The 20575-nt window shown below is 46.1% G+C and overlaps 1 protein-coding gene across 1 annotated transcript in view; it reads left to right on the top strand.

Moving 5' to 3' along the window:
- RALGPS1 (Ral GEF with PH domain and SH3 binding motif 1) overlaps nucleotides 1–20575 on the top strand; it is a 195765-nt gene that overhangs the window by 135627 nt on the left and 39563 nt on the right. The window contains exons 6-8 of the mRNA XM_008051572.1: nucleotides 5834–5971; nucleotides 9091–9184; nucleotides 14441–14508. Of these exons, the coding sequence (XP_008049763.1) occupies nucleotides 5834–5971; nucleotides 9091–9184; nucleotides 14441–14508 (300 nt within the window). The remainder of the gene's footprint in view (nucleotides 1–5833; nucleotides 5972–9090; nucleotides 9185–14440; nucleotides 14509–20575) is intronic.

Raw genomic sequence — 20575 nt, 5'->3', positions numbered from 1 at the left:
CCTTCCGAGTAGCCGGAATTACAGGCATGTGCTACCATGCCCGGCTGATTTTTTGATTTATTGTAGAGATGAGGTCTCGCTGCCCAGGCGGGTCTCGAACCCGCGGGCTCAGGCAATCCACTCACCTCAGCCTCCCAAAGGCGCGGGATTACAGGCTGAGCCACCGAGCCCGGCTGTGGTTGTGTTCTTATTTCATCTCAGGGAACCAGGAGGCAATTTGGCTTCCCTGAGCCTCAGGCTTCTGTCCAGGCAACAGGACTTTGCCCACGTGGCTTTGTGATTCATGAGCCACAACACCAAGACATAAACGAGGCCATGTGCTCATCCAGAAAACATGGTCTCTGACCACCTGACATGTGACTGCCTGGACCTGCCCCCTTTCTGCAGGCCTAAGAAACTGTCTTGATGTGTGTCAGCTTGCCTCCACAGATTTCATATAAGGAATAGTCTTTAAATGAGGATTTGTTCTGAAGTCTCTGTTTTGCTTGATTGATATTAATTAGCAGACACTAATTAATACTCATAGTCTTCCCCATCTTCTCAGGGAGGCTGAACTGCCTGCTGAGATCTCGTCCTGCTTTGTGCTCTCTTAAAACACATACACAGACACACACCCTAATGAGCTGCTGCTCTGTTATTTCATTTGGAATTTATCAGGACAGTTTATGTGATCAAACCACACAAGTATAGTTCTGGGTGCCAGCACTCCTCATTGCTGAAGTTTGAAAGTGATCTTTCAAGGCAGAGCAGGAGAACATGGAAAAAAGTCTTTCATCTCAAACTCTGAAAAAGAGAGAGAAGCAAAGTGGAAAGCATAAGATATAAATGTGGCATATTTTTATGCTGTGGAGGGTTTTTTCCCCTCAACACAGCAGAATTTTCCTTATTAAAAAGATAGCTGTGTGAGAAAAACCAAAACCAGACTCGGGATGGAAGTGAGACAGGGTGGCGATGGGAGAACAAGAGAGCAGTGAGTCTCTGGGCCTGTGGGAGCCTTGGTGCCAGCCGCGGGCTTTGGCTTGGGAAGGCTGTGAGCTCCCAGCTTCAAGTAGGCTCTGTGCCATTGAGCATGGGTGTCCCTCAGCTTCAGAGACAGTGTCTGTTCAGGAGAGCACCTCCTTTGTCAGCCTGGCACACCTCCTGTGGGCCAAAGTGTCCTGTGGACGCCTCTGGTGGGGAGCCTAAATTCACTGTCAGGAAGCAGGTTTGGCCACCTGCCCCCTTGTGTTAAGGCCAGCCTAGTGTGGAAGATTTCTGCAGTAGGGTGAGCTGAGGGCTGCTCACTTCTGGTCCTGGGGTCTCTGCCTCGCCACAGTAGTCTGGTTGGCCTCATATGGCAGCCATAGCAGTGATACCAGGCCCTCTGTGGGGCATAGAAGGAGGGAGCAGAGCCCAAGCATGGTCTGGGAGCTATCTGTCTCAGAGGAGGTCCAGCAAACAGTCAGACACAGACATGTAGTGTCATGGTAGGGGGATGGCAGAGAGAGAAAGGCTACAGCAGGGATCCTCACACTCCTAACTCTGTGGCTGGGACCCTCATTCTTGTGCCAGCCAATGATTTCCAGTCCCTAGCTCTAGCACTGTTCTCTGGCCTGATCTGTGGAGTGAGGCCTAAATCCAAATCCTGAGTAAGATCACACTTGTAAGCTATGTGATATTGACCCTGTCATTTTTCCTCACTAAGTTTCAGTTTTCTATATATAAAATGTGGGAAATGAGAGTACCTACTGGGCGGCAGCACTGCGAAGGTGTGGTACAGGCAATGCCCACCTTTTTTGGAGCAGACAATGGCTGTTACTGTTGGAGTTGTTTCCCTCAAAGGGTCTGCACCTTACAGCCTAGCCCAAGCCCTGGCATTGCTCAGCCTTAAGGCAGCCAGGGCCAGTGGCTGGTCCAATTATGGTCTATATTCACAAGGCCAACAGCACAGTTTCATCTGCTGCAGTAACTCTGTGGAATAGGAGCTTAGATGTCTAGCTGTGTGTCCCAATCCGGATGGCAGGAGCTGAGATGTCTAGTTGTGCTGTCCCAATCCAGATGGCAGCTCCCAGCACTCTGCTGAGGGGTGGCCATTATATGGTCAGCATCTGAGTGCCATCCACAGTTACAGCAAACCCAGCTGGGCTTATTCCTCCTATAGGCATACTCTTGCTGCTCCAAGTGGAGCCTTGCCACTGGGTCAGGCTTGGAGTCAACTGAGCTTCCTGGGTACTTCAGTGATCTAGATCCTGGGCTGGGAAATTCCGTTAGGTCGCTGTCATTACTTCAGTTCACAGTCATGAAAATTGAGGCCCAGAGAAGTAAAAAGTCCTGTCTGAGGCCACTCAACTAGTAAGTGGCAGAGCCAGGATTCTAAGTCTCCTGGCTCTGAGGCTTACATTCTCTCACTTATGCCACAGTTGTCTGTCATATGGCAGAACTGGAAGGGCCCTCAAGCCTGGGTGGGGCATTGACTATGGGACCTGGGACAGATTGGTCACAATGAGCAAGAGGGAGGTGGGGAGTAGCAGGTGATAGATGGACAGGGAAGACAGCACAACAGAGTTGTGAGCCCTCTTGGAGAGTGTTGTGGACCAATATGATACCAAAAAGATTTCTGTGGATTTGGGCAGTCCTAACTGTAGATGACTTGCTGCTTTTGTTGCAGTGTTTGTTGTGGGAGTGAAAGGCTATTTATATGGAGGTTCTGTTTAAGTATTGTTGAGGCTCAAGGTCTCCCCAGGCCACTGGGGCCAAGAGGCATCCTTTGGGGGGGATTTACCTAATCCTTAGCACATTGTGGCCTTGTCTCATACTCTTGGGTCTTGAGGAATAGACAAGCATCAGCATCTGCAAGTTTTGCAGAGGAGAGTTACAAACACTCTGACAATAGAATTTATTCTGTCATGAGGTAGTCTGGCCCCCAAACCCCTAGGGTGTAAGTAGGAGTTGGGGGGTGGTTTATGGAAATAGGTGCTGGCCTCTTCTACAGTGAACTTCTCCAGGCCTCCGTTTGTAAAGCATTACTCAGGAATCTTCCTCCAGGGACCCGAGAGGAAGGCCAGCATCCTGCACCCTTTCTCATAGGGCAGCATAGAATGCTGAGGGTGTAATTTGAGAAAAGGCGACTCTCTGTGAGTTTCTGATGACCAGTAGGTGAAAACATTGGTGCTGCAGCTTGGAAGACCCAGGTTCTAATTCCAGCACACTTGCTGTGAGACCCTTGGGAAGGTTTCATAATCTCTCTGAACTTTAGTTTTCTCTTGCTACTTCCTGGGGTGGTGGCAGGATACCATGAGACAGGAGAGAAGTTCCTATCTTGGAGTCCATCTCCAGGGAGCAGCAGTTTCCTCCTCCCCCAGCCCCCTGAGCTTTCACCCTGCCACTCTGAGTCAGTTGGGCTAGAGTGCACATTGCATCTGGAATAAAGCTGCTTTGTGTCCCACATCCCTCACCCCCTGCTCAGCACTGGAGGATGCTTTTTGTTGTGGTTGAAGCAGAAATGAGATTTTCAGAATTGCTGTTGCTGTATCCTCAGGAAAGTAACTGAGTTACACTTTTAAAAGGGGAGGGGAGAAAATAAGGTGAAGAGACAGAATAAATTTGTGGATTCAAGCCCACCTTGGAGCTTCTCTACAAGGGAAATTATTTCCAATTATTAAAATTTTGGAAGCGTGGTATTGCCAGAAAGAAAGGAAGTGGAAATGGCTCCTATGAGAAGTACTAGCATATGTTTCTGTGATTTAACGGTTTCCCGTAACAATGTGCAGCTATTTTAAAAGCAGACTTATGACTCATGGTATCCAGCACCAGTGGTTCACTGTGATGGCAGGAAGTGAGTACTCTGGAGGGGGAGGCTTGAGTTTGACTCCTGTCTCCATTGTTACCACTGTGACCTTGAGCAAGTTACACATTCTCCCTGAGTTTCCTTTACTTCCACCATAAAATGGGTTGTTAGAATGATAAATAGGATAACGAATGAATAACTCTTAGCGCAGTGTTTGTCCATCCATGCAAAACCTTCCACAACTTTTATGTAATTAACCACATTAATTCCAATGTATGTAATAATTTCAGTTGTTTAATAGTAAACTTTTAAGGCTCTAAGTTTCCCTTAGATTATCACTTTGGCCAGAACCCACAAGTTTTGATACATTGAGTTCTCCTTGTGATTGTCTTCAAACCTATTTTTTATTTTGTCTAAGAGTTACTTATGAGTATGTGTTTGTTTTGAAATGGTTAGAATTTTTCCTTTGGGGGTGATTCTCACTCTATCACTCAGGCTGGAATGCAGTGACATGATCATGGCTTACTGCAGCCTTAACCTCCCGGGTCCAGGCGATCCTTACACTTCAGCCTCCTGAGTAGCTGGAACTATAAGCATGTGCCACTATGACCAGCTAATTTAAAAAATTTTTTGTAGAGACAAGATCTTGCTATGTTGCCCAGGATTGTCTTGAAGTCCTGGCCTCAAGCAATCCTCCCACCTCGGCCTCCCAAAGAGCTGGGATTATAGGATGAGTCACTGTGCCTGGCCCCTATATTTGTTGTTAAATCCTAGATATATAATAGTAAGGTCAGTGAATGTGGATAATATGGCACTTACTTTTTAGGACTTACTGAGCTTTTCTTTATAGTCTAGTATATAATCATTTTTGTAAGTGTTCCATGTGTTTTGAAAAAGAGCTATATTTTCATTTATATAATTATAAGCTCATTAATTGTTACTATAATACTGTATCATACATTCTTATACACATATATATGTATATGTGTGTATATGTATGATGTATACACTCATATAAATTTGGGAAGAGACGTGCTAAAGCCTCCCTCTATGGTTGTGGCTTTGTTGAACTCGCTTATCATTTCTAACAGTTTTTTGCTTTGTATAATTTAATGTGTTGTTGCTTCATCCATAGAAATTTGTAACCATTAGATATTCTCAATCAACTGTGCTTTTTATTGATACCAGTCACTCCTCTTTGTTTTGCTTAGTGTTGTTTACCTTGAATTCTGCCTTATATCCCTTCTCCTGCTCAACCTCACCACACATAGGGTGGGCACAGTGGCAGTGCTCATGGAAGATGGCTGGAAGGACATGCAGTCCATAGTTCATGCATATCCCCAGGTGATCTAGAGTGCAGCCTTACTTGTAGTCAGTCATTTGAGAGCTGTGTAGCGTCTCACACTGCATAACCAGTCCCCCTTCCCTAGACAGGTGACTTGTCCTGAATTCCCCCCAACTTATCAATGGCCTGGCATAGACATGTTTCTGTAGCACATCTAATTTTTTTATTAAGCACCTTTGTCCAAATTCTCTGTCTAGCCTTAGTTCTTTGTACAAAGAACTGTTGCTTTTGAAATTTCTTCTTTTGTTTCTTAGCTAATTTATGATGTGTGTGTGCGCACGCACATGCGTGTGTGTGTGTGTGAACAGATAGACAAGGAAACAGTTAAGTGAATAAAGAAAAACCTGAATTCAGCCCAAATGGGTGTTCTCCTGGACATGACAACTTAGACCTATTAGACTTCAGTGTTTGGTGAGAAACACAATAATTCATTCCTTTCATGCCCTATTGTTTTCCAGTTGGGTTACAGTTAAAGAGTCTTGTTGCTGGAGAATACATGAACTAGAAATGCTAAAATCTTGCTGGCATTCATTTTGGTTATTGCTCAGGTGTTTGATTTATAGTTGAGAAATCTGTGTGAAAAAAATTAGTAGTCAGGATTGAAATTAAAGTCCAAATATTATCTGTTTTACATAAGTCACCCATTATACTTTCTAGCAGAGCAGTGCTATTCTGACTACCGGTGAGCTCCTACCATCATTAAATGTCTTCTTTAATTTTAGGGATCTATCTTCTGGATTTAATCTATATTGATTCCGCGTATCCTGCCTCAGGCAGCATCATGGAAAATGAACAAAGATCCAACCAGATGAACAATATTCTCCGAATAATTGCTGATTTGCAAGTTTCCTGCAGCTATGGTTAGTACCCTTGGTTGTTAGAATGTGAAATCTTGCCTTGTTGAAATTTGGTTCCACACCCTTATCAGTAAGAAAGCTCTAGAAACCAGACAGTAAGAAACCAATCAGTAAGAAAGCTCTAGAAACCAGACAGTTCCCACAAAGGTCTTCATTTTAATATCTTGAGCATTGGCTGGACTCGGTGGCTAAGCGGCTCAGCCTGTAATCTCAGCACTTTGGGAGGCCAAGGTGAATGGATTGCCTGAGCCCGCGGATCCAAGACCAGCGTGGGAAGCTTGGTGAGACCTAGTCTCTACAATAAATCAAAAATTAGCTGGGCATGGTAGCATGCGCCTGTAGTTCTGGCTACTAGGAAGGCTGAGGTGGAAGGATCGCTGGTGCCAAGCAACTGTACGCTGGGGTGACCGTGAGTGTGTCACTGCACTCTAGCCTGGGTGATGGAGTAAGACTCCAACTCAAAAAAAAATATATATATATATCTTGAGCATCAGCCATGTACTATATCCTTTACACATAAGTGTGATCTTCAAAGACTGTACAAACTAGATGTTACTATTACACATAAGGAAATGGAGCTAAAAACAATTTAGTCACTTGTCTGTGACCACACATCTAGTAGTACATGATAGAGCCCAGGTTTGTCTGGCCTCCCAGGTCATTCTTTTATTCATGAAGAATAATAAATGAATTCTGGGCAGCTCTGCTCCAAGCAGATTCAGGGGCCAGTCTCCTTTTTTCTATGGCTCTGCCATCTCCCATGGCCTCAGTGTCCTTCACTGGACTTTGCATCAGGCACAGATAGAGAATCATACAAGGCTGGATTGTATGGACCAGACTTGCAAGTGGTATGCATCACTTCTACTGAAGGAGGTGGTGAGGAAATAAATTCTAGTTGTGGGCCTAGAAGGAGAAGGGAAATGACATGGTAAAAAACTGGTCAGTTGCTATTGCACATGGACACATCCAAAGTGTGACCTGATGGTAGATGTCTGAGATGGATGGCGAAGGTTGTTGTAGATAATGTTTAGGAACTAAGAAGTGAGAATGCTGATGGGCCATCCATGTGAAGATTTATTTCACCCAAGAAGACGACAGACTTGGGGTGTGAACCTCGACTGTGAGCCAGGTGTCCAAGACCTGCATGAATGAGCCCAGGTGACCAGGCAGCCAGTCAGGAGAATTAGCAGTGAAAAGGGGAATGGGTGATGGAGTTCTAGGAACAGGCCTTTAGGGAGAAGGGTTTTCATAAGAGGGTAGAGGAATAAAAGTCTGGAAGCACTAAAGGGGAACAAGAAAGAAACTAACCCTGCCTGCTGTACACAGGGTGTGAGAAAATCAGTAGTCTCCATTTGGGAAGGTCAGGGGAAACCAGCATGGGTTCATGCAGGGTGGGTTAACTGAGACAAAAGCCCGTCTTACCTCAAGAAACCCAGGGCAGGTTAGGGGGACCCCACACTTCTGGGTCAGCTTTCTTCTGACAGGAGGGGCAGGGAAGCACTTGTGTTCCCAGTGCAGGCCTTGCCTGTTCCAGGCCCTTTCCTTTCCCAAATAAATTGACGCCTATTGTCCCACTGGCTAGAAGAGCAGTCACACACAAGGGATCTGGGGTCAGACAGACTTGGGTTCAGATTTCAGCTCTTTCTCTTGAATAGTCACATTCTCATCCCCAAGGTTTTCTCATGTGTGAAAATGGGGACATGATTCATGCAGAGCCCTAGCACAGTCCCCAACATTTCAGTGGAATACAGCAAATGCTCACTCTTACTACTGTTCATCTTCATCTGAGTCATGCCCAGCATCAGCTTTGTAAAGCCAGTGTCATTATCCTTATTTCAGAGACAAGGACACTGAGGCTTCAGAGAAACAAAATGACCCATTCAGAATCTTGCAATTAAGGGGCAGAGCTATCAGGTCCTCCCATAGCCCCTACCCAGAAAATGAGAGCCCTGCCCACCTTCTTTTCTGCTCCTCTTCACAACTTCCTCCATTCCCTCCACCTTTCTTTTTTTTTGTTTTTTGAGTTGGAGTCTCATCTTTTACTCAGGCTGGAACGCGATGGCATACTCACTGCCACCCCAGCGTCAACCTGCTGGGCTCTGGCCATCCTTCCACCTCAGCCTTCCAAGTAGCCAGAACTACGGGTGCACACTACCATATCCAGCTAATTTTTAAAAATTTATTTATTGTAGAGATGAGGTCTCGCCAAGTTACCCGGGTTGGTCTTGAACTCATGGGCTCAGGCAGTCCACACACTTCGGCCTCCCAAAGTGCTGGGATTACAGGCTGAGATACTGAGCCAGGCCCCTCTACCTTTTTTTTTTAGCTTTTTCTGTCCCACCTGTGGACCTCTCAGGAGTGTAGTGAACATGAAGGTCTTCAGAGAGCTGCTGACACCAATCACTCCAAGGAGAGAGAGGCAGTGCAATGTGGCAGAGGCTTTAGGTTGCCTGGGTTAAAAACCCAACTCTGCCACTTCTCAGTGATATGACCATTTCAAGTTGCCACAGTTTCTTCATCTGTGTAATGGGATAGTGTCTCATCCACATGTGGCAGGTATGAAGGTTCCAGTAGATGATGCCTATAAATCACCTGGCACAGACAGGTGCTCAGACATCTGGGCCCCTCCCTTTCTTCCCAGGATGTGGCAACTTCAGTCATGAGCTAGCATCTGGGTTGGGCCTCCACACCAGATTGGTTGGAGTCTGTTAATTCATTCTTGCATTCATATCATATAGGGGGTGGGCAGGCATGGGAGGCTTGTCCAGTTACCCCAGTGGAACCCTGTTTTAGGGCACAAAAAATGGCTCTGGTCTGTTCTGGAGGCCAGAGAGCCGTTTTTCTTTAGCTGCTGACCTCAGCTCCTCCTTCCTGGCCAAAGAACTGTGGAGGCCTTAAAGTGTAGTATCTGTGGCCCAACCATCTAGGGGACAGTCCTCAAGGGCACAACCCAGACCTGATTACCCCTCTGTATCCAATGACCAACACAGGGCCAGGCCCTAGAGAGCATTAGCAACTATTGGAGAAGTGAATGGGTCTCAGTATACAAGGAGCATCTAAAATCAGTGATGTCCAGAGATGAGAAAAGTCTGAGGCTTGTGGATTTTGTCTACCTTTTACAGATCACCTTACCACCCTACCCCATGTTCAGAAGTACCTGAAGTCTGTACGCTACATTGAAGAGCTTCAGAAGTTTGTGGAGGATGACAACTACAAGTAAGTTCCTACCTACTCCTATGTCAGTCACCCCCTTCTCCATTCCTGCTGTTGACCTCCGTGCTCAGGTCCCTGCAGGTGGCCTGGCCTTTGTTGAGACCAAGGTAGCCACCTTCATAGCTTACTGAAGTACACTGCAGTAGCACCCATGCCCCAGCACACTTGAGCACACATATGCAATGTGATCTCTGACCTCACAGACCTTGCAGTGGTGCTGTCTGAACAGCTTTTGCACCCTCTTCTGTCCCAGCCCCACGAGGATCGTGTGTAGCTTTCCCATATGGCTTGGGTAATGTGAACTTGGACTCCACAGCTGTGAATGGCGCAGGCTTAGTGCTCTAGTTCTCCTGAGTGACTCCCCCACTCACAGTGCTAGATGGAAGGGCAACTTTCTAGTCATATCTCCAGGCCAGCAGGGTTCTCCAGGGGCCTCCAAGAGTTTCACAGATGTGACAGTTCCCTGTGGCTGTCATCTTTCTGGATGACTCTTGCTGTCTGGCAGTGGTTGGTCCCCCCCACTCCCTGTGTAGCCCCAGTGGAGTAGACCCAGTTCTCATAACACCCCCATGGGCCCTTTGGTCTTACCTTCCACTTACCCTACTCTGGTGTTCAGTTCTTTCTTCATTTGTGGCATCTGGGAGTTTATCCAACATTTCTATGTATTTGAAGGGAAAAGGAGGATTTTTCCTGTCAACTCTGTCTACCATATTGTTTGGAAGTGCTCTTGGCTCATTTTCAGCTTGAGGTCAAATAAGAGCATTCATATTTATTCATATGACCTGATGTTATGGCAAGCCACAGCCATCTTGTAATTGATCATTTACCACCTAAGTGTCATCTTCACCAGGACAGATGTTCCCTGACTTAGAATGTTGCAGCTTACTGGGCTGGGTTTTCAACTTTACAGTGAAGTGAAAGTAGAAATTGTACTTTCAGTACCCATATAACTATTATTTTTCACTTTCAATACAGTATTTAATAAATGACATAAGATATTCAACACTTATTATAAAATAGACTTTGTGTTAGATGATTTTGCCAACTGTAGGCAGTGTAAATTTCTGAGCATATTTAAGGTAAGGTAGGCTAAGCTATGATGTTTTGTAGGTTAGGTGTATTAAATGCATTTTTGACTAATAATATTTTCAACTTACAATTAGTTCATCAGGACATAACCCAATTGTAAGTTGAGGAGCATCTGTATTTTTAAATATCTTGTCTTACTGGTTGCTTCCAGTATACCATCATTCCTTTGAATCTTGCTATCCATGATATTTTTAAAAATGTCTTCCAGTTTTATGTCTGTGAATTTTATTACCTAATTACATGGTCTTCATCTATGTTAGTGAAAACTATAGAGAACTGTTATCACACAAAACCCCCCAGGTTACCCATGATTCATTCACCAGGAAAGATCCCAAGGGAAATGGCCAGATCTACAGCAGTGATTCTCAGCCCTGGCTGTGAATCAGTCACCTAGTAAACTGTAACCATCCACATGTCTGGGGTGGGGCCTGAAAACTTGTATTTTTTTCAAAGCTCCCTATGTGGTTTTAATGATCTTTGGGAACATAGATATAATGCCTATAGGTGTTATTGTATGTTAATTTGTTAAAATAAAATTTAATATGAAATTGTGATTTATTACATAACAGTAACAACAATAGATGAAGGTTAGAGATTACCATCAAAACTATGTTTGCCACAAATTAAGCTCATTTCCTTTATAAAACATTTGCTGTTCCTGAAAAGAGTGCCCTGGAATATGAAATTATTCCTGCTTAGGTTCTGGGATAATATTTTCCATTCATGCGCCAGTAATACAATTAACGAGACAGTAGTTTTTCATTAGTACTAATATGTTTTAAGGGGAAAAAGGGTCTATAAATACTTCTAACCATGAGATAATCCTTGGACAAGCTGCAGATCATGAGTAATTAATCCTTCCATTCTGAAGGACATTAAAATCCAGCACTTGATGCTAAATAAGTCAGCCTGGGTTTTATAAAGGCCCTGTGTTATGGTCAAAGTGAACAAACCCAAGGAGAAAGCCTGCATTCTCACCCTCAGCCCCCAGACCATCCAGGGAGTCCCTTCCCAGGGAGGTCCTGGCTCTGGGTGGCAAGAGATGAGCAGAGCCTATGATTCTGCATAGGAGCTCAAGCTCCACAACCCAGCTTACACCTGGGATGAGCTCCTCACTCCCAAAGATGCACCGGCTTGGCTGTTCCATGTATTATGCCAAGAGGCCCAACCAGTGTTTTTTTCCCCTCAACCTTTAGTCTATGTTATTTTATTTAAGAAAAATCACCACTATCTAGAAAGCATGATTATTTGCATTAAGTAAACATAATTTGGAACATTTATATCCATACTAAATTAATATATACATACAGAAGGATAGATGGATGGATGCATGCATAGAATTTATTAAAATTGAATCATACTGCACTTGCTATTTTTAATTAAAAACATTAACTTTAATTTTATTTTAATTTAACCAGAAAAAGGAACTGAAATAAAATGTAAGAATGCTGCTCTTGGCCAGGCTCGGTGGCTCAGCCTGTAATCCCAGCACTTTGGGAGGCCGAGGTGAATAGATTGCCTGAACCCGCGGGTTCAAGACTCACCCGGGCAACTTGGTGAGACTTCATCTCTACAATAAATCAAAAACTAGCCAGGCGTAGTAGCGTGCACCTGTAGTTCCAGCTACTTGGAAGGCTGAGGCGGAAGGATCCCCAGAGCCCAGCAGGTCAAGGCTGCGGTGGCCGGGAAATTGCCACTGCCCTCCAGCCTGGATGACAGAGTGAGACTCCAACTCAAAAAAAAAAAAAAAAAAAAGAATGCTGCTCTTTAAATAAATATTTCTTTACCATAAGAGATATTATTTTCTAAAAGTCTTCTCAGATTAATAAAAGAGCTCAGGAAAAACATTAAGAGGTCAGAGTCAATAAGCTTTATTTTAATAGGTTTCTATTGTGAGCAGTCAGCTGACTCTGGTTATAAAAGATGAGAATAGTAGCTGTTTTTCCCTTCCTTCACCTCCACTAAACCAGCTTGCACTTTCTGTTCATTGTATTATTATGATCACATAGTCCAAGTCTGTAACATAAGCATAATGTTCAGGAATCACAATTCCTACTGTTTGGTATTTTTAAACAGATTCCATTTTTACCACCTGTTGTTTCTCTACAACTTCTCTATTCCTGGGGTCTTTATTTTAAATCAGTCTCCTATTTAGCTGAATTTCATCAGGAAGTAGGTCCCTCCAGCCCTACTCCACCAAAAATATAAAAGAGCTCACAAGTCCTCCATTCCCTGGTTTCTTTTGTGGAAATGCCTGCCTCTGAGGGCCTATCCCTGCTGGGCCGAGTGCTTTTGCTTCTTTCCCTCGTGGCTGCTGTTGCTTTCTGGCTTTGGGTGTTGCTGTAGAGAATGAGCCAATCTGATGTTTTTCCCTCCTGTAAGGGACTTGTTTTGTCTGCCTGGTGGGTGAATAATTCCTTGAAATTCAAAAGCTTAATAAGGGAATGCCTGATAGTAGTGGGTTCTGTACCTAATTTCCCTGGACCGTGGTGTCCTCTTTCTTCATTGCAGAGGAATTCTTTTGGTTTTTATCCTTGGCTGCTTTTGTGCCATTTCTTGGCTTCTCTTTTTCCAGGGATTCCAGGAATCCCTGTGTTGGATGTTCTCTGCCCTTCACATCCATTAGCTTCTTTCTGATGACTGCAATCCCCACCTTGGTCATCAGCTGTCACTGGGATGCTGTGTTTCTGCTTAGGTATTCATTCAGTGCTCTCTTGTTTAGTCCTTGATTTGTTCCCCCTAGGTCTGCAATCTCCTTTTTCACCTCATTCCTTTGTTTTATCATCTCATTTTTCAGGTTTGTTTTTTTTTTTCAAACTCATTTTCTTAGTAAGTTGTTCCACTGCTCAAAGCGTTTGGGGAGATTTCCTGTGCTCCTGGGGCTGCCTTCTGGCTTGGGCCAGTAGTCAGTGCTCGTCTTTCTTTTGTAAGAGAATGCTTGCTGTATTGCCATGCCATTTTTTTGGTCTTAATCCCATTTGAGAGGCTCTGTCTGGGTACTCCATTACTCTGATATGGGGGAGACATCTGGTCCTCCTCCCATGTATGAGAGGGGTTGGTCTTCCCCACCTGCTGACTGGGAGGTCCAAGGGCTTTTGTCTTTCTCCTGTGCTATAGTCTGGGGGAGTGGAAGACTCAGGCTCCATGGAGATGGCAAGCGAGCAGTCTGTTTCATATATGTAGACTCCAATAAAAGGCCTATATTGGGTTTTCCTTTACCTGGTTGAGGGGCTATATCCAATTCCAGAAAGGGATATCTTGAGGTTTCAAATTGTGCTCCCATGGAGGCTTCATTTCCATAAGAATATCCACCATGCTCTCCACCTATTTTCTTCATTTCTCCCCAGCATCTGTTGCTACTCAGAAGAGGGAAAGATAAGGACAAACCTCCACTCAGATCCACTGAGACATCTCAGTGGGCAGGAGAGGAGCCATGCCATGTTGCAACTCTTGGTCCAACTTAAGAATACTCTTTGTCTTTCCTTGGCTGCAAGTCTTTGAAGATCATGGCTTTAAATTATGCCCCTTTCCTTGTTTAGTTGCAGCTGGTGAATTATTTTACTCATAAGCTTTTATAATAGTTTATTGGTCTTGTTGGGAGAGGGAGAGTCTGGCATTTATATGTACTCTGTTATTTCACTCAGAAGGTCTTAACTGGTGGCTTTTAAAAAACATTGAAGTGTCAGTCCTCATGGTATTTCCATTGCCTTGTGCCTCTCTGAGAGCATCTGATATGAGGGAGTGCAGTGATGTAAAACTCTGGTTCAGAGTCAGACAGTCCTGGGTTTGATCCCATGCTCTGCCACTTGCTAATCCTGCAAATTTGGGGAAGACACTTAACCTCACCACTCCTCAGTTTCTTTATGTAGAAAACATACCGAGTTTATAGACTTGCCATGAGAACGAACACATCTGTGATCAGTAAGCCATGGGCCGTGGCCATTCTTTTTTACACTCTTTCTGAACCATTGTTTCTTGATCATGGAAATCCCCTGGAGAACTAAGAGGGAAGTGGCTGTGATCTGGAGCAGATCTCACAGTATTCCTGGGTTTTGTGATGGTAGATGCTCTTCACAGCAATTCAGTCTTTCAATCTCAAACACAGACATGTTTGATATCCCTTGTGATAAACCAGAGTCCATCTGATCTTGTGAAAATCTTTGTTTTCAGGCTGTCGCTCAGAATTGAACCAGGAAGCAGCTCTCCAAGGCTAGTCTCTTCCAAGGAAGATCTTGCAGGTATGGTAACTACCTCAAGTGGGAGCAAACCCACTAATAACCTAAATGTGACTGCCAGAGGCAGTCTTGACTGTGGAGCCAAAGGGCAAAGTTGAGTTTGTAACCTGACCGACTCAGTTATTCACAGCCCTTCTGCACATACCTGCCCAGGCTCCTGGGACCCTGTGGGATACCTCTGTGCTGAGAGGCTCACTAGAAGATCCTGGATCTGGACAGTCCCAAGAGAGTCAGAATCAGAGCCCCAAACTAGGAGCATACACAAGGTAGAGAATGCCCCGGGATCTTCTCCAGGCCACCTGGACCCTTATTGGGATACTCAGGGTATTTGGTACCACCAGGCACAGGTGGCTCATCATACTTGTGAAACACAAACTCACAGTGTTCCCTAGTGCAGGGGTCCTCAACCCCCAGGCCACAGACTGGTACTGGCCTGTGGCCTGTTAGGAACTAGGCCACACAGCAGGAGGTGAGTGGTGGGTGAGTGACTGAAGCTTCATCTATATTTATAGCTGCTCCCCATGACTTGCATTACTGCCTGAGCTCCACCTTTTGTCAGATCAGCAGTGGCATTAGACTCTCAGAGGAGTGCAAACCCTATTGTGAATTGCACATGGGAGGGATCTTGGGTGCATGCTCCTTATGAGAATCTAATGCCTGATGATCTGAAGTGGAGCTGAGGTGATGATGTGAGCTCTGGGGAGCAGCAACAAATACAGAGTAACGTTAGCAGTGAAATTTGACTGCTCAGAGATCAAAATAAATCAATTCCTTGCAGTCTTATATCAAAACTCTATCAGTGAGAGGCAAGTGAGTTGATGTAATTAATTGTACTGCTGCATCTGGTAGACAGGCTTTAATCAGAATCCAACACACTTATTTTAGTCCATGCGTGACCCACTCATTATTTTATTTACCACTTCTGTCCACACCTCTTCTTTTATGGTGAGTTATATAATTATTTCATTATATATTACAGTGTAATAATAAGAGAAATAAAGTGCACAGTAAATGGTTATTAGCTTGAATTATCCCCAAACCATTCCCTGCCCACCCAGTCCGTGGAAAAATTGTCTTCCATGAAACTGGTCCATGATGCCAAAGAGGCTGGGGACTACTGTCCCTGATTATAGTCCAGGCTTTGCAGTCATGCCTGAGCTCTGCTTTTTCCTAGCTTTGTCACTCCACCTCTCTGATCTTCAGTGGCCTCATCTGCAGATGGAGGTAATACTAGTACTCACCTTCTAAGGTTGTAAGTTTACACCTGTAAAGTGCTCTGCTCATACTGACACATGGAAGTGTGCTCAGGGATGGTGCTTCTTTGATATATATTTTAAAAATTTTATTTTAAATTTTATTTATTTGTTTGTTTATTTTTTGAGTTGGAGTCTCACTCTGTTGCCCAGGCTGGAGTGCAGTGGCACACTCATGGCCACCCCATCATCAACCTGCTGGGCTCTGGGGATCCTTCTGCTTCAACTTTCCAAGTAGCCAGAACTACAGGCACATGCTACCATGCCCAGCTAATTTTTTATTTATTGTAGAGATGAGGTCTCACCAAGTTGCCCAGGCTTGTCTCAAACCCGTGGACCCAGGCAATCCACTCGCCTCGGCCTCCCAAAGTACTGGGATTACAGGCTGAGCCACTGCTCCTGGCCGGAGCCTCTTTGTTGTTATTTCTTGGTTTCCCTTTATTAGTTTCCTAACCAACTTTTAGTGACAGGGGCTGACATCCACTGCTACCCAGGTAGAGGTAGGAGGGCAGAGGGTCCAACAGCACTTCTTCCTACTGCCTTGAGCTCCGGGTTACACCAACCTGGATTATAGACTATTGTAGTCTTGGGCAAGTGACTTCACCCTCTGGATCTCAGTTTCTTTGTCTGTAAAATGGGGATAATAAAATCTTCATTCCAAGGATGTTAAAATATCAAAAATGAAGTGCTATTTGGAAGGCAGTCAGCTCACAGTCTGACATGCAGTGAGTATTCATAAGTGGTTGCTGCAAGCTGCTGCCTGGTATCTCCAGCCCAGTGACATTAAGTCACTCTCCCACTGTCCTGTGCCAGTCCAGCCACTATACCAGCTCCTGGTGGATACAGGATCACAGAGCCCACAGAGGCAATGTGGTTGCCTCTCACTAGCCCTGCCCAGCAAGGCCTCTGCTCTGACTCCCAAATATGCTCCAGGCTCCTTGTTTTTTCCAATCTCTTCTGGCTCTGTTGTGCAAGCTCAATCCTGCCTCTAGCACCTCTGCATTCCCTGGTAACTTAGCAGCGGGAGTACTAGTTGATCCTCAGAACCTTAGGAGATGCTGTTGTCCACTCCTCAAGACAGTCAGTGTCCTGGCATAAACTTCATTTTCACAGAGTTTCCATGAGCCCAGTATTAAAATATCTTCTGCAGTCTTTCAAGTCCATTGCCTTTCATACATGACAGGTGACATACTAGCAAGGGTGGCCAGAAGGAAGTGTCCCTACCTTCTCACTGCTATCCCTTCTAGAATACCTTCCCCCTATCCACCATCACCTCCACTTGGCTTTGTTGTGTATTAGCCATGTGAGACTAGAAACCAGCAAGTCACCCAACCTCTAGCATCAGTCAGAGTCCTGGCGGGAAACAGAATTGAATCCAGATGGTTCATATGAAGAGACTTTAATGAACAGAACCAATAAAGCATGACAAGGCACCCAGCACCCCTAGGCTAAAAGACACAGAGAAGAAAAAGCGAGCCAGGCTTGGTGTCTCAGCCTGTAATCCTGTGCCTTTGGGAGGCTGAGGTGAGTGGATTGCCTGAGCCCATGGGTTCGAGACCCGCCTGGGCAGGCGAGACCTTATCTCTACAATAAAATAAAAAAATTAGCCGGGCGTGGTAGCACGCGCCTGTAATTCTGGCTACTCGGAGGGCTGAGGCAGAAGGATCGCTGGAGCCCAGCAGGTCGAGGCTGCGGTGGCCAGGAGTGGCCACTGCACTCCAGTCTGGACGACAGAGTGAGACTCTAACTCAAAAAAAAAAAGAAAAGAAAAAGCAACCCCAGGAGGATGGTCAGCTTGTCAGGAGCTGTGGGTGGGCAGGTGAAGCAGGGAGGGAGGGAGAGAGAAATAACTGAACTTGCTCTTTCTCCTCCAGTCCCCAGGCTGCTGCCAGAGCCTTCTATTGGCCTAATCCAACAGGAAGCTGGGGCAGGATGCAGGAGATGTGTCTCAGGAGTCAGCCTTCCCTCCCTGGGGAGTGGAGCAGGGCCAAGGATGCATCTGAGTTGGCAAACAGAACACCCAGCACACTGCCAAGCCCCAATTTCTCCATCTGTAACATGGGCACAATATACAGTTATCTCAGACGGTTGTCAGAGCGTTTTGTTGTTAACACAGGTGCCCCACACAGAATACAGTTACAAGGTGGCTCAGCCTGTAATCCCACGCTTTGGGAGGCTGAGGTGAGTGGATTGCCTGAGCCCGCAGGTTCAAGACCTGCCTGGGCAACTTGGTGAGACCTCATCTCTACAATAAATCGAAAATTAGCCGGGCGTGGTAGCGCACACCTGTAGTTCCAGCTACTTGGAAGGCTGAGGTGGAAGGATCGTTGGAGCCCAGCAGGTCGAGGTGGCCGGGAGCGGCCACTGCACTCCAGTCTGGGCGATGGAGTGAGACTCTAACTCAAAAAAACAAAACAAAAACAAGTTGCCAAGTGTTACATTATCACAGTGATATGATTAGTGCAATTGTTGTCTATGACTTGGTTCTGCCTCTGTCACTGAATAAGCCTGCAAGTTTTAGTTTAATATCACTGCCTCAAGGAAGCTGTTCCCTCACCATCATCCTCAGACCAGGTCAGGCCCTGTAACACCAGGGACTGACAATGTGGGCCGGATCACAGCCATCCCATCTGTTGACTTATTGTCTGTGGCTTTTTTTACACTACTGTGGCATAGGTGAGCAGGTAGAACAAAGGCCCTGTGGCCTGTAAAGCCTGAACTATTTACTGTCTGGCTCTTGCAGCTAGCTTGTGCTTCCCCAGGGCACACTGCAGTGATTCCACACTTAGCTGTGTGTTCATTTGCCCATGTCTATCTTCCTCACTACTGAGAGCCTCCTGAGGCAAGAACTCAGTCTGAAATTCCTGGAGCCCAGCACGTGGGGGCACTGGGTAAATACCCGTGTCACCTGCTCTCACCCCTTCAGCCCTGGCCTCTGAGCTCCTTGCTGGGCCCCATAGGCACCTGGTTCCTGGAGGCAGCTCCAGAGTGGGCCGACTAGCTGACTCAGCACAGCCTTCAGAGTAGTGCTTATGCCGGCAGTTTTCCACAGTGGAGCAAGCCCCAGCTCACAGAAGTGTTTTCCACCAATTTTCCAAATTCCTGGCTTTAGCCCTGGAAGCAGGATGTGAACGTTTTCATTGATCACCAGAGGTTGGGAGTGTCTGGACGGCTTCAGATGCACTTAGTGGTCCTGGCTTCCCACTGCTAGCCTCAGTCAACAGAGAGCGGGTGCTGCTGCAGCTGTGGAGTGACCTGTGGTCCCATGGAGAGCGAGACCTGAGGGGCAGCTCCAGGGGGTCTTCCCAGGCCTAGCAGTCAGACTGAGCCTCGTGGCAGGAGCCTGATCAGACTCAAGGACAGGAATGTGCCTCTGCATTCCCTGGAATGGGAGGAACGCAACCTCCCTCAGCTCCTCAGGAGGGGCTTAGGCTCCAGTTCAGGACTCTTTCCAGATGTCACCCCCACACCTGCCAAGGAATGGCTGCAAGATGTGCTCATCTGTTCATTCACTCAAAACTTACAGGGGTAGGGCTTGCTATGGGCCAGGGACTCGCTATGAGCCAGGTGTCCACTGATAACGAGGCAAGGACCTGCCTTCCTGGAGCTCATGTTTTAGTGGCAGCAAAGCCATAGGGGGCAAGGACCAGCACACTGAGGAGCTGGAAGGAGGCAGTGTGATTGAGACTAAGCGGGCCCATGGGCTCTCTGGCCTCTCTTCCAGGCTGTGCCTACTCCTCTAACAAGCTTACCTGCCCTGGCATTGATAGTGACCATGACTCATGTCGAAAGTGGTCTGTGGATTGAAATTGTGCCATTTGTCTCTGGGATGGCCCTGCACCCCACAGAAGGCTGTCCCCCAATTTCCACCCTGGGGAATGACTGTGCGGGCAGTTCCCCACCAACAGATAGACTGTGAGAAAGGAAATGGAGAAACCTCAGTTTCTGGGTCTGTGGAGAAAAAAAGGCCAGGAATGCCACGTTTTCAAGTTTCCCTCTAACATGCAATGTTTAGTTTATATAAATGAACTAATATTTTCCTGGAGAGAAAAAAAACCATAAAGAACATTGACCACCACCCCCCCCCATGCCCCCCAGAGAGGGCAAGTAATGTTTGTTTGTGCTTTGGAATTGATGAAGACATTTCCAGATTCTGTCAGCCCCACCTCCACATGACTCCACCAACTGACAGGTTTTCTCTGAAGATTCCTGGGCAGCAGCACAAGTCCAGGGAAATCTTTGTGCTTGCACATTCGGGACTGCTCTCTGACACACCTGTGTATCTCCTTGTTGTATTGCCTAGTGATAAAAACCACCTCTGGAGTCAAGCAGATATAAATGGAGAGCCCAGCTTCACAACTCCTTAGCTGTGGGGCCTTGGGCAATTGGTTTGATTCCCCAAGCTTCAGTTTTCTTATTGGTTAAGTGGGACTGAGAATGCTTCCCAAAGACATACGTCACAAGGTTGCTGGGGAAGCTCCCTGAGGTGGTGCTGGAACCCTTAGCCCAGGGAAGTTGTTAGTTGACAGTGGTAGGCAGCTGATAGAGCACTGGACAGAGGCCAGAGAGTCCTCACCCCAGCTTAGGCACTCACCAGTGTGCCGTACTCCTGCCATGTCATCAGCCACCCCAGAACCCAGGGGCATGATACAACCATTTTATTACACGCATAGATTAGCGAGTCAGGGAGCCAACCAGGGCTGGGGCTGCAATCACCTGGAGGCATCTTCACTCACATGCTCAGTGCTTGCTGCTGACCAGGGCTGGGGCTGCAGCAAGAGCAGAACACTCACCTGTGGCCTCAATAATATGGCAGC

Source organism: Carlito syrichta, unplaced genomic scaffold, assembly GCF_000164805.1.
Source record: "Carlito syrichta isolate Samal-C Ts95f unplaced genomic scaffold, Tarsius_syrichta-2.0.1 Scaffold199527, whole genome shotgun sequence".
In the NCBI taxonomy this organism is placed as follows: domain Eukaryota; kingdom Metazoa; phylum Chordata; class Mammalia; order Primates; family Tarsiidae; genus Carlito; species Carlito syrichta.
The sequence above is the reverse complement of the archived record's forward strand: the minus strand, read 5'-3'. Positions and strand labels throughout refer to the sequence as shown.